At 40.7% G+C, this 14202-nt stretch overlaps 1 protein-coding gene across 2 annotated transcripts; it reads right to left on the reverse strand.

Annotated features, from left to right (window-relative positions):
• Positions 1 to 2726: 2726 nt before the first annotated feature.
• fubp1 (far upstream element (FUSE) binding protein 1) lies at positions 2727 to 13289 on the reverse strand. Of its 2 annotated transcripts, XM_066680936.1 has the most exons (20): positions 13169 to 13289; positions 12158 to 12251; positions 10851 to 10886; positions 10734 to 10764; positions 10582 to 10628; positions 10422 to 10493; positions 10274 to 10331; positions 10004 to 10166; positions 9657 to 9755; positions 9466 to 9561; positions 9262 to 9364; positions 8857 to 9105; positions 8607 to 8767; positions 8339 to 8490; positions 7520 to 7596; positions 7207 to 7332; positions 6948 to 7022; positions 6491 to 6553; positions 5051 to 5205; positions 2727 to 4715 (listed from the first exon to the last, which is right to left on the reverse strand). In XM_066680936.1, the coding sequence occupies exons 1-20, from the start codon at positions 13262 to 13264 to the stop codon at positions 4707 to 4709; spliced, it is 1962 nt and encodes a 653-aa protein (XP_066537033.1). In that variant the 5' UTR covers positions 13265 to 13289; the 3' UTR covers positions 2727 to 4706. The 2 variants fall into 2 exon arrangements, with proteins under 2 accessions (XP_066537033.1, XP_066537034.1); XM_066680937.1 differs by lacking the exon at positions 6948 to 7022.
• Positions 13290 to 14202: the final 913 nt, after the last annotated feature.

Consider the following 14202-nt stretch of genomic DNA (forward strand, 5'->3'; position numbering starts at 1 on the left):
TTTAAAAGAGTCCACAGTCACAGGACACCCTTTTATCTGATACCCCAGCAAGTAATTTTAAGATTCTATTTATCTAACTAAACATGTAAATGGACTCGCCCCACCTTACCTCGCTGAACTGCTACATCCCCACGTCTCTGCTCGCTGCCTCAGGTCAGATCAGCTGCTCAGAGGTGATAGAGCCTTTTCAATTGCTGCGTCGAAATTGTGGAATAACCTCCCATTATATATTAGGCAGGCTTCCTCACTATTGATTTTTAAAACTTATCTAAAAACCCATTTTTATTTCTTTAGCTTTCAACACCGCATGAGACTTTGCTTTGTTTTATTTGAGTTATTGTTTTTTTTTTTTTTTATAACCATCTTTGTACAGCACTTTTTTTTTTTTTTTTTTTTAAAGAGTTCTACAAATAAAGTAATGGGGGAGGAGGTCTATCTTCTAGGCTGCCTGGAACATGGCCACCATCTTGAAAGTGACAGGTGTGTGCAAGAGTGCTGAAGAGTGGGATTAATTTAACGTACTGGAATGTTTACATTTCATTACCATTTTTCTTAGTTGTGATTCATTATTTGAGAAAATAAAGTATAAAAAGTTTGATTTAGTTCAGGATGTTTAAGAGTAACTTTGGCTATACTTGCTTAACATAGTACACAATACAAAGACATCTCACTCTCCATGATATAAAAGGATGTTTGCGCTTGTCCCTTAATGGTGCTTTTCCACTGCACGAGTCCGGCTCTACACATCTTAGCACGGCTTGCTTGTCCACTGGCACAGCTCTTTACTCAGCATTTACTGACACCTTTTTTTTTTGGACTGAACACGGCTCCGTTCTTTCAGATCAGTTTTCCTTGTTGCACGTTTCACTTTCGTTGGAAATTTGTCGGCGATTGGCCCAAGAAGCATATAAACCTCTTCAAAACACCTTCAGGTAAAGTTACGAACTGCTGTTGTGAGTCAAAAAATAAATAAATAAAAATAAAAAGTGAAAGCTGCTGTAACTCAAGAGATTTTACAAGTGGTGGTTTGTGCTGAATTTGAATGAGCTCTGCATCTCGTGGCGATTTACACGTCTCTCTGGCGAATCAGCACTCTAGGGTTTTTACGTCACGATTTAGTACCTACTCAGCATGGTTGGAACCAGGCATGAGCAGGGACTGAAAAAAGTACCTGGTTCCAGAGACCAGGACCAGATTTAGCCTGTGGAAAAGCAAAATAGACGAGCCAAATCGTGTATGTTCCATGCAGTGGAATAGAGCCATAAATGACACCGAAATCAAACCTTTAAAAGACAAGAGGCCCATGAAAATGTTGGAGGCCAGGCTTCCAATCATTACAATTTTATTGATGGACATGTCAACAACGCTCAACAGTCAGAAAACCAACAATACTCTAAATAAACAAAAATGAATGTACATTCGAGAGTTTCAACAGTACATGAAACCATATGTTTACCTCTAAGGCATGCTCCCCATTTCTCAGAAAGCCTCCGATTAAGTCTTCTTTTCTACACCCCCACGAGTTCTGTTGTGAACAGTTTGCTCAGAAGGAAAGAGCATATTGCATGCATACCGAAACATATGCAGCAACGGACAGCAAAAATGTCAAAGAAACTCTATAAACGAACTGCAGAAAAGCAAGCCTGTCTGTAAAGTTGCTATGCAAAAACAAAAACAAACAAAACAAAACAAAAAAAATGTTCCTGATCTGACCATCTAGCATTGATGCACGATCCCTGACTCTAAACATGTACGAAATTCATCATGGAAAATTCATCAAAACAAGCCATTTTTAATCAACCGACAATTCAAAGAGCATGTTGTTACTGATCTTAAGACAAGGCTAGCTAAATCAGAATAGCATCAAACAATTGCCCTAAAACGAATAACATTGACTTTGCAAATCACAGATTCCTCAGGATACATTTTGCTTTACCTTATATGTTCAGCGGAGGGACAGAGACTCAGACTCCTCCTTTGGGACAAACCTAAGGGCCTGATTCTACGAACTATGCCTGCAGTCATCTTCAACACTGTGAGTGAGAATGAAGGCAGCATTTTGTATTAGAACTACACAATAGCAAAGGGTTTAAAACCAGTGACATGAGAGCATACATACATGTGTACACTTCAGGATCAGTGAAATCACTGCTAAGACAGATCCCTGGTTAAAACAATATTGTATATTCCAACTGCATGCAGCATTGGTAAGGCAGGGAAAACGGTCTACAGTCATATTGAGCCATCACTATAAACAGGTTTAACCAGCAGACTAGCATCAGAGTGAATAAGCAATGGACATGTTTGCATCAAATGAACAAGAACTTCATTTCGAATCATATTTGCAAAAAAATGCTAATCAGTACTTTGCATATGTGGAAGAAAAACATCACATTGAGCTGCATGTCAGCCAGTGACATGCAGTTAATTCAAATACAGAACATCCTACAACTTACTTTAAAAAGCTGTGGCTTTCAACAGGGTCAACATTACATTAGACATGTTGCCTACAAAACTCTACTTAAATTGTGAAAGTCCAAAAGACATGTTCAGTGAAAAAAGGTCAGGTAAAATACAAAACAAATCTGATTCACAGGTTCAAACACTTGGTTTCTTAGGTTAAGCTTACCTGTGTTATTGCAGCAGAACATAGTCTTGGATGATGCTGCAAAATCAGACATTGCACGGCTCATTGCGCCAATCAACATTGTCAAATGAATTATCTCAATTATCAATTTGACAGCTTTCAAAAAGATTTGTCAAGCAATGGCAAACAACGATTCATAGGCAGAGATCTAAGACAGCCTGGAAAATGGTGCTAGCAAGTCACCCACAATCCTTAACAATACATTTAAGTCAACAGCCTAAATGAGCACTGAATAGAGAAGTTGAATACAATGCAATGGAAAACTTCAAAATGACAAAATAATCAAACTGTCACTTTTAAAGACCTAGTTTCACTAAAGACAAAACAGCTGAATTGCATGTGTGGCCCTGGCTTATAGAAAAAGAGATTCACAGTTCAGTGTTTTAAATAATAACAGAACTACAGGGACTAAAACAGTAGAAATATTGCTAAGTGTCATTCTACGAACACGGGCAAATGTAACAGTCCAATTCATGAACAGGGTAAGGTCACAGGCTCAAGAGAGACATCAACAGTTTGCATGTCAAAATAGAATTGCAGCCCAGACATACTTACCCCAAAAACAAGACAGTTTCAGGGAAAACATTTCAATCTTATGCACTACATAAGTATAGCAGTCAAGACAATGCATTGACAGCAGAACAGAAACTCGGGGCATGTTTTTTTTTTGTTTGTTTTGTACTTACAGCAGGGGGCTCATTTCAGTGGTGTGGTACAGGACAGCCTCCTCAGCCCTAAAAACCACTTTCAGGCACTACACTGGAGGAATGCCAACAAATGACGTGCAGAGCAAAAAAAGGGCACCTTCACATTTGAGCTTTTTAATTGCAAGAGATTAAGAAATGCCAGCAGATAAGCATTATTTTAAAAATGATGTCTTATTTCAGGACATAAAAAAAATTGGAAAAAGTAGGGGACAATTATTTTAGAATACATAATTGTTGAGCACATTTCACCTGCCCTGTATAAATATAAAAAAAAAAAAAAAAAAAAAAAAAAAAAAAACAGAGGGGGCAACTAAAAAATATATAAATAAATAAAAATTACTTGCAACATTTCTGCAGTCACATTATAAAGAAACATTTTCTTCTATTTTTCAAGAAGAAAAAAGCAATATGTACTTGCTTACCGCTGTCCTAAACTCGCCTGTGAGGGGGAAAGTTTCTCACATTATAAACAGTGCACACTACCTCAAGTCAGCACACTTGGGAACAATGCAGTACAAAGAACATCACCTTAGCACTGAGCAAGCAGTCATTGAAAATGGGTCACATACCTCACCAACTGCAAGTCACCTTCCCTCAGATACACCTGTCTAATCCTGCGACTATAGCAATTGCCAGTAAAAAAAAAAACAAAACAAAAAAAACAAAGCAAAGCAATATAAAAACAGGACTAGATCTGTTTATCTAGCAAGCGCGTGTCAAAAGGGTTGTTTTTGTCAAATCTAAAACAAAGACCAGGAATCGAAATGAAAGAAAAACAGGAGCTGTATAAACAGTTGAAGAGTAACAAAAGATGAGGGTGTCATGTTTTAGTCTGTAAATTAAGACACCGACATGGACTGAACTCCTCAGCATTTTTTTTAAAAAGCCCTTGGACCCACAACCCCAGCCCCCCCCCAAGAAAAAAAAGTAATATTTGAAAGGGAAAAAAAAATATTACAAGTTCATCACCCACTTTTGCTGCCCCACTTACCAACACAGGAGGTTTCATTTTGTTTTATTGCAAAACACAACAGGCATATCATTTTAAAACTGAGATGATTTACATGGAAAAAGGACCATGGTTCATAAACATGAGCTCTAACTACATAATGAAGTACATGAGCTGGAATGACCAAATATTACCCCACTAAAAACAAACCGTTAATTTTTACAAGAGAGAACAAAAAAAACAAAACAAAAAAAAACCTTTTGAATCCGGAGCCATGTTATTTTTGTTTTTGCAATCTAGTTTAAACACAAACCAAGGAAATTCTTCATCAAGGCGTCTGCATCCAAACATTTAATAAAGGATTTTTTCGACAATGTAGCATTTACTTTATGTCCACTTCGTATTACTGGCCCTGTGCAGAAGAAATACATAAGAAATACACAACGTGTTAAGAGCAGAAACACCGACTCAGCTCCCCCCTCCCAACCACCACCACCACCCCATGCCCAATATAAGAGATAAAAGAGGCCTGTATGGGAAGGAAAGCGTTGGGTTAAAGTCTTGCTGCTCAGTAGCCTGGAGGCCTGTTGAAGCTGTGGAGAAATGTATCATGAAGGAGGGAAACAAAGGAGAAAAGGGAAGAACGGAGTGGGTAGGAGAGGGGAGGTGAAAAAAAAAAAAGACTCAAAAGGCGCAAAACATCACATTATAATAAAGGCAGCGGGGGTAATATTAGTCGGAGCGTACCTGTTGGGCCTGCGGTGCGGCTCCCATGGGCTGCGAGCCACTCTGACCGTAGTAGGCCGCTTGTTGGCGATAATACTCGGCCCAGGCTGCACTGTAGTCTGGCTGACCACCGGGCTGAGAGGCTCCTGCTGCAGCTGCCTGTGGGGCAGCTTGACCTGTAACATTAGATAAACAGTAAGACACTAAGAGAAAGAACTGCCAACCATTGTGAAATTGCCATTCTTAATGGGACGTGTCATCCTGAAGCCAGTTTTAAATACAACTTATATTTCATGGGGGGGAAAAAATAAATAATTTAATATTAGAAAATGCACTTGCAGCAGTGGCCTCCATGGCATTGATTCGGCCCCAAAATCTAGTGAGCTGTCTACATGCACAGAGAGCACTTTAATCGGTGTGCGTGCTCCTGACAGCTAGGAGCCAATTCTTAGATACATAAAATATGCTGCCTACTGAAATAACTTAATTTGGCCAAATTTTAAGGCAGTCCCACAATGCCACCCAAGGTAGACTCCTGTCTATTTCACTCTTCTCCCAGAGATAAGAAAAATTATTAAAATTGCGATAAAAATGGGAACACATCATGCTGAAACACGGAGGCAACAGTAGCAGCTGAGGGAAGTAAACACCAGTTGCATGCAGCGAGCACGAACAATCCATGACACAATCGCTCCCCAACTATAGCATCCCAATAATCTGCCTCGTGATGACTTAAAACAGCTGTCTACTAGGGCTGGCCCTGAATATTCGGCTGTTCATTCACTGGGTAGGTACGCAGTTTTTAATGTTGAGACTTGGGTATTCGTTGTTGGGTTTTTTTTTGGATAAATGTGCCCTTAGCTGCACCACATGAGAGTTTGCGCACACAGTATATTTGAATATTTGTTGAATTATGCGACTGAAGCTCCAAAGCCCTAAAAATGTTATTTGGGACAGCCCTGCTGTCTACGGAGTCAGTGCCTACTTAGGCAGCTCACCAAGTTTTGGGACAGACCTATTAACAGGCTGCCTATCATGCTTTATGCTACATAGCTCCTATATTTTTATGATTGTTATAATACAAAGTAGATTTACAATTCATACAACTGATCCAAGGTTTCTCTAATTGAGTTTTGCACATATATCCAAGCAACATCTTCAGAAAACCCAGTCTAGCAAAGTTCCACTGGGTCTAGAAATCTTGTCCAGGAAGAATGTTAATTTAGCATCCCGTTAAATTGCAACAATTAAGATTGCTGTTACAAAAATGGATTGTAAGAGGGGGAACGACCCCAGCCACACTACCTCCGAGTGGCGAGACAGAAACCCTCTGCTTTGCTCTAGGGCAGCCATATTTACAGCAGCTCTACTGTAGAGGACCGTAAGACAAAAACTGCTGCCCACGTCTACAACCTCAGAAAGGTCCATAGTAAAATAAGCAAAGCCTCTGCATCTCCTTACCTTGTTTCTTGTAGTACTCTTCCCAAGCCTTGGTGTAATCCTGTGGCTGCTGTCCTTGTTGACCTGAGACAGAAATTGAATGAATTTTTACCCAAATTACACTCTAGTACAGTGGAAATACAAGATGCAAGCAAAAGGTACTATTTAAATCAAACTACTAAACTCTCTCTTGATCGACACCATGTAGTACAACTCAAGTACTGGCACATATGTCTTTTCCTCTACCTTCATCACCTAACCTGCCTGAGAAAAGATAGCCAAGTTCCTCAGCCTAAACAGCACGACTTGAATCAACCTGCACAAAGAACCCATTTAACAAAAGTACACATCACTAATGAAGGCCAACTTGGAGGTTCTGCATGGGAAGCAGTGTCGAGAGGCTGTTCAAGTCGCTGTTGCTGTTTAGGCTGGGTCCTAGGATGAGTATCGGAAGCTACGTTTGGCAAAATATTTATACCCAATTTCTTGTAATATTCCTCCCAGGCCTTGGTGTAATCTGCCTGTCCAGTCTGACCTGGCGCCTGCGGGTCACCTGTTAAAAACGGTACAGTAAGATTGAGAACCATCCTGTAGAAAGCCTGCATTTGACCTAAACAGGTCAGAACCTGCCCCCACCTCCCACCCACAAAGCAAACGGTCTACCGAGTGCTGCAGTGTAAATAAACCTGAAATAATGTCTAAAGGTGCTTTCTACTTCAAGATGATCTAAAACTAACCTTGTCCGTTGGTCTGTGTGGTGCCAGGAGCGGCTGTGGTGGGCGTCATGGGGGCCTGAGGCTGCTGCTGATATTGTGCGTAATACGCTGCCCAAGCTGCGGCGTTAGCATCAGCCGCTGCTTTATCTACACAACACACAAACCATTTCAGCAACTTATAAGCAAAATCAACATAGACATCAATTTTTCTACAAGGGTCTTATTGCTTTCTTAAAAGTTGAAATAACAAAAGGTTAAAGTGGTGACCACATTTTTTTCCTGATGTATAATCATCAGCTAGGGAAAGTAAAGACTATGAGAAAGGAGAACTTACTGGGATCTGGCTGACCCTGCTGCCAGTGTGGATACCCGTTGCCCCAACCCTGTGGTTGGTAGGGCCCAGGAGGACCACTGCAAAAGGTCAAAACCAAGTATTAGTCTGTGTAACAGTCTGTCTTTCTGGACATTTTGTCTGTAAAAATTAGGTTCTAGGGTCATAAACACAGTTCTAGGGTCTTAGGCCTGCTTTGATTAAGACCCCACAGCAGCATTCGCCTCGTCTAAAGAGCATGAGCCACTCGCTGTTCACCCCGACCCTGAGTGCACAGCAGTGAAGAGCAAGGAGCAGAAGCTCTGTTTTTCAGTCTTGTTCACTCTGTTCTCTTCTCCATTTTTACACAATACTCTTTTATCTCAGCACTTGTGCATTTTGTTCAGTGCAACCTCATCACATCAACACGGGTCAAGCACTGTGATGGGAGATACTCAGTCGAGGGGCTAGGACAACTCTAAAGTTTTCAAAACTTGACGTCAGAAGCAGAATCAGTTTGTGCGTTGGAAGGCGACAAATACATATTTATGAAGACCAGTATAGCCCCTTTAATAAAAGCAGACAATTTCTTAGTGAAGTTAGGGTTGCGCAATATGACCCATATTCTAATATTATCATTCCAACTAGATGCCTTTTAATCTTTAAATAGCTATTGTAGCGTTGTCATCAGATTACTTTGAAGCACGGAAGTTTGAAGCACTGATTCCCAACACTTCAGTATCAGTGTTGGAAAGCTCAGCATCAACTTTATGTACAAAATGTCAATATTGCTGCCCTAGCTCTGGGCATACCACATAAATAATTTGGAAATTAGGTTCTTACTGTGGTCCAGGAGGTCCCTGATTGTAGGGCCCAGGATTGTAGGGTCCCATAGGTGCAGGAGGCCCACCTGGAGGACCAGGAGGCCCGTGGGGTGAAGGGCCTCCATGGGGGCCAGGTGGGCCATGAGGACCACCCATAGGGCTAACAGGACCCTGCAGAATCAAACAAAATAATATTTTAACTTAAATAAAATTTAACTTGTTTAATTTACATAAATGTAACATTTTAACAGTTTATTGGAAAACACTAAACGACACAAGAAACTCACTCCAATCTTCTCCTCGACCAGCTGCCTGGCGTAATCGATCTGTTGTGGTGTCCCACGCACTGTGAACATCTTTATGTTGGGGTCTGCATTGGGAGGAGGATTCCTCTGCAGCTCTATCCTGGCACCGGACTGCTGACTTATACCTTTAATTGTCTCACCCCCTGTGAAAAGGTCATTGAGAGCACCATGTCACATCCAAAGTCCTCTAATCTCCGGTGGTGGACTACGTTGACAATATATCAGGACTGACCTTTGCCAATAATAAGGCCTGTCTTCATGGTGGGGACTGTGAAGGAAAACTCCTGCAGGCCTCCAGGGGGACCCATGTTCCAGTTACCTTGCCCGCGTCCCCTGCCCCTGCCCCCTCCTCCTCCTCCATGACCTGGAGGACCTCCAGCCTGGACGCTGCGCAGCAAGTCAGAAATTATATCGGCTGCATGCTGTGCCCTGTCAGGAGGACCAATGATCTGAGCTATCCTCTCTGGGGTGCTGCCATCATCTGCAGGGCATGAGAATAAACCAAATAAAGGCACCACAGATTAGTCTCCAAAAAATTTGAGATCTAAAAACAGTCTGTCTACTTGCAAGACACAGGAAAAACTGATGTATAAGGGAATAACTCTAATCCAGAGGCATCAGGTCCAATTTTACCCACCTGGTTTGAATTGAATCCGAACACCAGTGTCGTTCTGAATCTTTTTAATCATTTCTCCATTCCTGCCAATCACAATACCCACTGCAAAGCGAGGCACCGGCACCTAAGATAGAAAAACAATTTTAAACCATAATAAAACACCTTTCAGTGCTGTTATTCTACCAGGTAAGATTCAGGAACTTGAGCCGTGTTCTCCATACTTACATCCAGACCCTCTCCTCCCATTCTGGATCCATATTCGCCTCGCTGCTCTCTGAAGCCCTGGTCTCTGATCAGATCCATCACCATCTCTTTGGCTTGCTGGAAAGAGATGTTCACTTCAGTGAGCACAAGTTTATACTTCACATCCTAGAGATAATTCTTTATTGATTTATTTATCCCTATAATGAACCCACCTGAACTTTAAATGGATCTCCTGAAATCCTCAGTGGTTTATCCGCCCCTGTGTTTTGAGGTCCGTCTTGAATCATCACCATCTTGACTCCAGCTCGCTCCTTTTATTTAGAAAAACAGCCTCAACGTTGCACACTGAATGGATTATTAACGCTAAATAAATAAGGATTCTCTGAAGTGCGGAGAGGTGTTGCAGGCGAGGGGTGGGGGCAATAAAGCACAATGCACGTTGTATGTAATAATTCCAGTGTAAATGTGCTCTGTAACTTGAGTGGGGGCACTACAGAAAAAGTTTGGGAACCACTGCCCTAAAGAAAAACATTAATCAAGGCTCAAAATATGTTCTTACCTGTAACTGCTTGATGGTTTCTCCTCCTTTGCCAATAACCAGACCAGCTTTGGAAGCAGGGACCATTATTTCTTGAACTGACGACCCTGGACCATCGTTGTGATGAAATGCTGGGGTGGGTCTACCTTTCTCTACAATTTCAGACAGTAACCTCTTTGCAATCCTGTTGAGCACACACAAACCTCTCATTTCACAGACTGCATCACACAACAAACTGAACTAGGACAAAACTGACTGGCTTAAGTCAATGGGGAAGAGTGGAGTACTCACTGGATTGAATCCAGAGAACCTGTTAACGTCACAGACCTTTCAGGCTTGCCACCGCTATCTGTAGAAAAAAAAAACATTTTGTAAAGTTCTGAAATGGCTCACGGAGATACATTGGGTACTGAGTCATTAAAACAAACTTGCCACTCACCTGGAGCTATCTGTATCTTACATCCTGACTCCTGCTGTATTCTTGAGATCTGCTCTCCTCCTCTGCCAATAACTGTGGACAAACAGTTAAGTTTACAACGAGTCTAGTAATATTTATTATTATAACAAACAAACAAAAACTGTCTTAGGAAGACACTCACTAAAGCCAACCATGCCATCGGGGACCTTAAACTCTTCTGACGTAGGCCTGAAAAAGCAAGGGGAAAGCATCAGAATTGAAACTCATCTGTAAAAAGGAGATTTATAGATACACAAATTCTCCATTATATTGATCAACTCAAAAATATAATACCTTGGAAGGCCACCCATTACACCAGAAAAAGCTGGACAAGAAAAACACAACCATGTAATACAATGCCTCAAACTTATTAACAATATTACATTCTCATTTAATAATAAAATCACTTACGGTCACTTGGAGCCACTTTCTTGGTTTCCGGCTGATCTGTGAAATAAGCAACGGTGAAAAGGTGAGACCATGTAAAAGCAAACAGCTTGAGCATGCAAGACTATCAGCTCCCACTCATCAGTGTAGCTGGCCGTGCCCCACTTTCGACACTACCAAAAGATACACAACACCCCCACTGTCTTCCAGTGGTTTATCATACAATAAATGTGGTGGTTTCAGTGCATATTCTCCTGTAACCTCTAGAAATAAAGCATCTCAGTCTCAGTTTTGCATTGATAAAGAATTGCTGCTTTATCAACTCTTTGTTCTTAATCCCCCTAACAGATTAACACAAGAATTTAAACGCAAGATTTCCTGAACCCGAACGAGATCAACAGGAGTGCTCCTTGTGCATAAAGATTTCTGAGACCTAAGACGCCTAAACATGAAAGTGATGCCACCTCACCCTTCTCTTACTTGAATATTAATCAGCTGCCTCTGAGAGGAGACAGAAGACAACACATTGATCAAAGTGAGGGCTGTTTCTCATGAGCTGAATATCTAGATATCATGAGCTGGAAACAGGAATCACGCTGTCGAAGCAGGTCTCGAGTTTACAAAGAATAGCCATTTTCCAACAATGTAAACCGGTTCCACTGAACGGGTTGGCGAATTTCCAGCAACATAAATAGGTTCAATAATCTGAAAAGATAGCTACCTGCTGGAAATTAAGAATAGAACGTTCTTCAGGGGGAACTGTGATGGCGCCCATGAACGTGTAGATATAAAGAAGATCTCAGAGCCTCAAAGTGTTAAGTGCAGTGAAGTTGGCTATGCTCATTTGCAGCATGTTATATGAACCAATAAATAAATGAATAAATAAAAAACATGGAATAGTTTTTGTGTATATTCTGGGAATGTGTTCAGCGCAACATGAGGCAAGCTGGCTATTTTTCTCCACTGTTTACAAGCTCCACAGGGCAGCTAAGCACCTGGCAACATTTACACTTGTGGGTCATATATCTGATCTGACCCTGCTGTAAACTGTGGATAAACCATGAACTTGACTCCTGACTGAACTGGTTCTTTTGGCAGAAAAGGGCTAACGTTGTGTGGTGGGCTCCAGATTCCCAAATTAATGTACATGTGCACTGAACAAGGGTCGTTCCCCTTAAAAGAATTTCAACAAAACCACTGCAGTTACCAGCACCATTGTTTTCATGAAGATTTTCGGCATGAATACTGGCTGAGACGCTTACTACCACTGATTAATTTCCAGAGCGGCTGTGAAAAGATCTGAAGAAAAAACAGAGAGCTCAAACACTTACCAGCATCTTCCAGGGGTCGTTTCTGGCCTCCGAAGCTAAACTCATTGTTGGGAGGAGCTGGGGCAACACCATCCCCTCCAATTTTAGCTGCGATCTGAAAATCCCATAGAGATTTGGGTCAAATTAAAGAGTGTCTCCCACTCACAGCAGCAACAGCCTCTACATATTATTTACATTGAGGGGCATTATCGCTTTAAGGTGGAACGTAAGATTACAATTAGCCAACATCAGACGGAAACAATGTACAACTTAAGGTGCAATGGAAAATTAAATATTAAAAGCATGCTCCATCGCCATCAATGTAACTACAGCGCATTTAAGATTAAACTGAAGATTCACAAAATAACTTTTTAGAAGTTATTTATCAAGTGATTATTTAAGGTAGAATCGACTGTAAATTTTAAAAAATCCAGAGGAAAGTACGTAACCGCTAGTACTACATTTAAGGTGATACTGGAACATTAAAATAAGAAGAGAAACATATGCCGCCAGAAGGTAACCTGTAATCGACGCCACTTAAGGTGGAAGGAAAAACAAAAATAAGATGCTGTCTCTAGGACAAGCAATCTAAGCCCTGCACATTTAAGGTGGAATGAGAATTTACCATAACTCGACTTTAGAATCTGCAATGTGACCCTCGCCGATTTAAGGGTGGAAAATTAATGTGGCCAACTGGCTAAAGGAACGCAGTGCTAACGCTAACATTTCCCCTCATGGTTTGTTTAAGTTGGAATGGCAAATAAAAAGAAGGCGACTTCAGAGCCACAGTGTAACCACTACCTCACATGTAAGGTGGGATTAAAAAAAGTGAAAGAATAATCAAGCTTCAGGGCCAAGAATGTAACCGCTAGGCTATTTAATGGGACCTCGGGAAATAGGCCCAACACAGACCTCGTTCTCTTTGTTAAAAGAGGAGAAGGAGATAAATGCTTTTAAACCTTGGCGTTTCAGGATCAAATGGTATATTTTAAAAGCTCTGTTCTTTAGTAGTAGATTTGGACTTTTTCTGACCTGTCTGGCACGCTGCAGCGCGTCTTTGAAGGCGTCGTTCATCCCGGCGGCGTCGGCTGTGGTGGTGTTGTTGGCGGCGCTGCTGAACTCACTCATGTCCGCGCCGCGCACTCAAAATGGCGGAGGCAGGGAGGCGCTGTGAAGCTGGTGTAGTGCTGAAAATACACTCCTGCCAAAAGATGTTGCTCCGGCGGTGGATTGGTCTTCAACTTGAAAGTCATACGTTTTTCTAAAATAAATAAATAAATAAATAAATAAACCTGGATTATTTAGGCATTTTAGAATATTTTTCTTGCTCTTTTCGGGTCGATCTCTTTCTGAAAATACATGTTTGTAAAGGTATTCTCTTCAAAAGCTTTGTTTGTGAAATTGTCCACAGGCGGCAAAAACTGTTTTTTTTTTTTTTTTGTAATTTTATAGTATCCGTATATTGTTTAAATCTATTTTATATGACTATTCAAAAGCACATTTCCAAATAGAGAGTATCTGATTAAACAAATTAAAATAAAGTACGAGCGATGTTGTACTAAATGTGTGTTTCTGCCAAAAACGACACCCCTATTTCCGGTAAAAAAAAATACTACAAAGATAAATGCCTATATGGTATAATATTTTTCCTGAAATATTTCCAGCATGTGATTTTTTTCCCACTGTGTTATTAACACATTAAATAAAATGTATGTTTCCTATGCATTTAAACAACAACATTTGAAGAAATTTTTGAGATATAAATAGTTTTGTAAATTGCACATAATGTAATGTTTTCCACACCATATTTTCATTTAAGTAATACAATCAATTTAATTCCTTCATTCTAATTTCTGCTTCCATAATCCTACCAAATAACAATGCCAGTTTCATACATTAACTCAGAGAGGGGAACATCACATTATAACCTGCTGTTGAAGGTCCTGTCTTAAATGACTCAGGAGCATCTACTTTTACTTACTGTTCATTCAGAACATTGTAGTTATGTGGCCTAGATAATTACTGGGCTTGATCCTTTCCTTTCCCACAGAACTTTGTGCTGAATG

This window comes from Hoplias malabaricus, chromosome 9 (assembly GCF_029633855.1).
Source record: "Hoplias malabaricus isolate fHopMal1 chromosome 9, fHopMal1.hap1, whole genome shotgun sequence".
In the NCBI taxonomy this organism is placed as follows: Eukaryota; Metazoa; Chordata; class Actinopteri; order Characiformes; family Erythrinidae; genus Hoplias; species Hoplias malabaricus.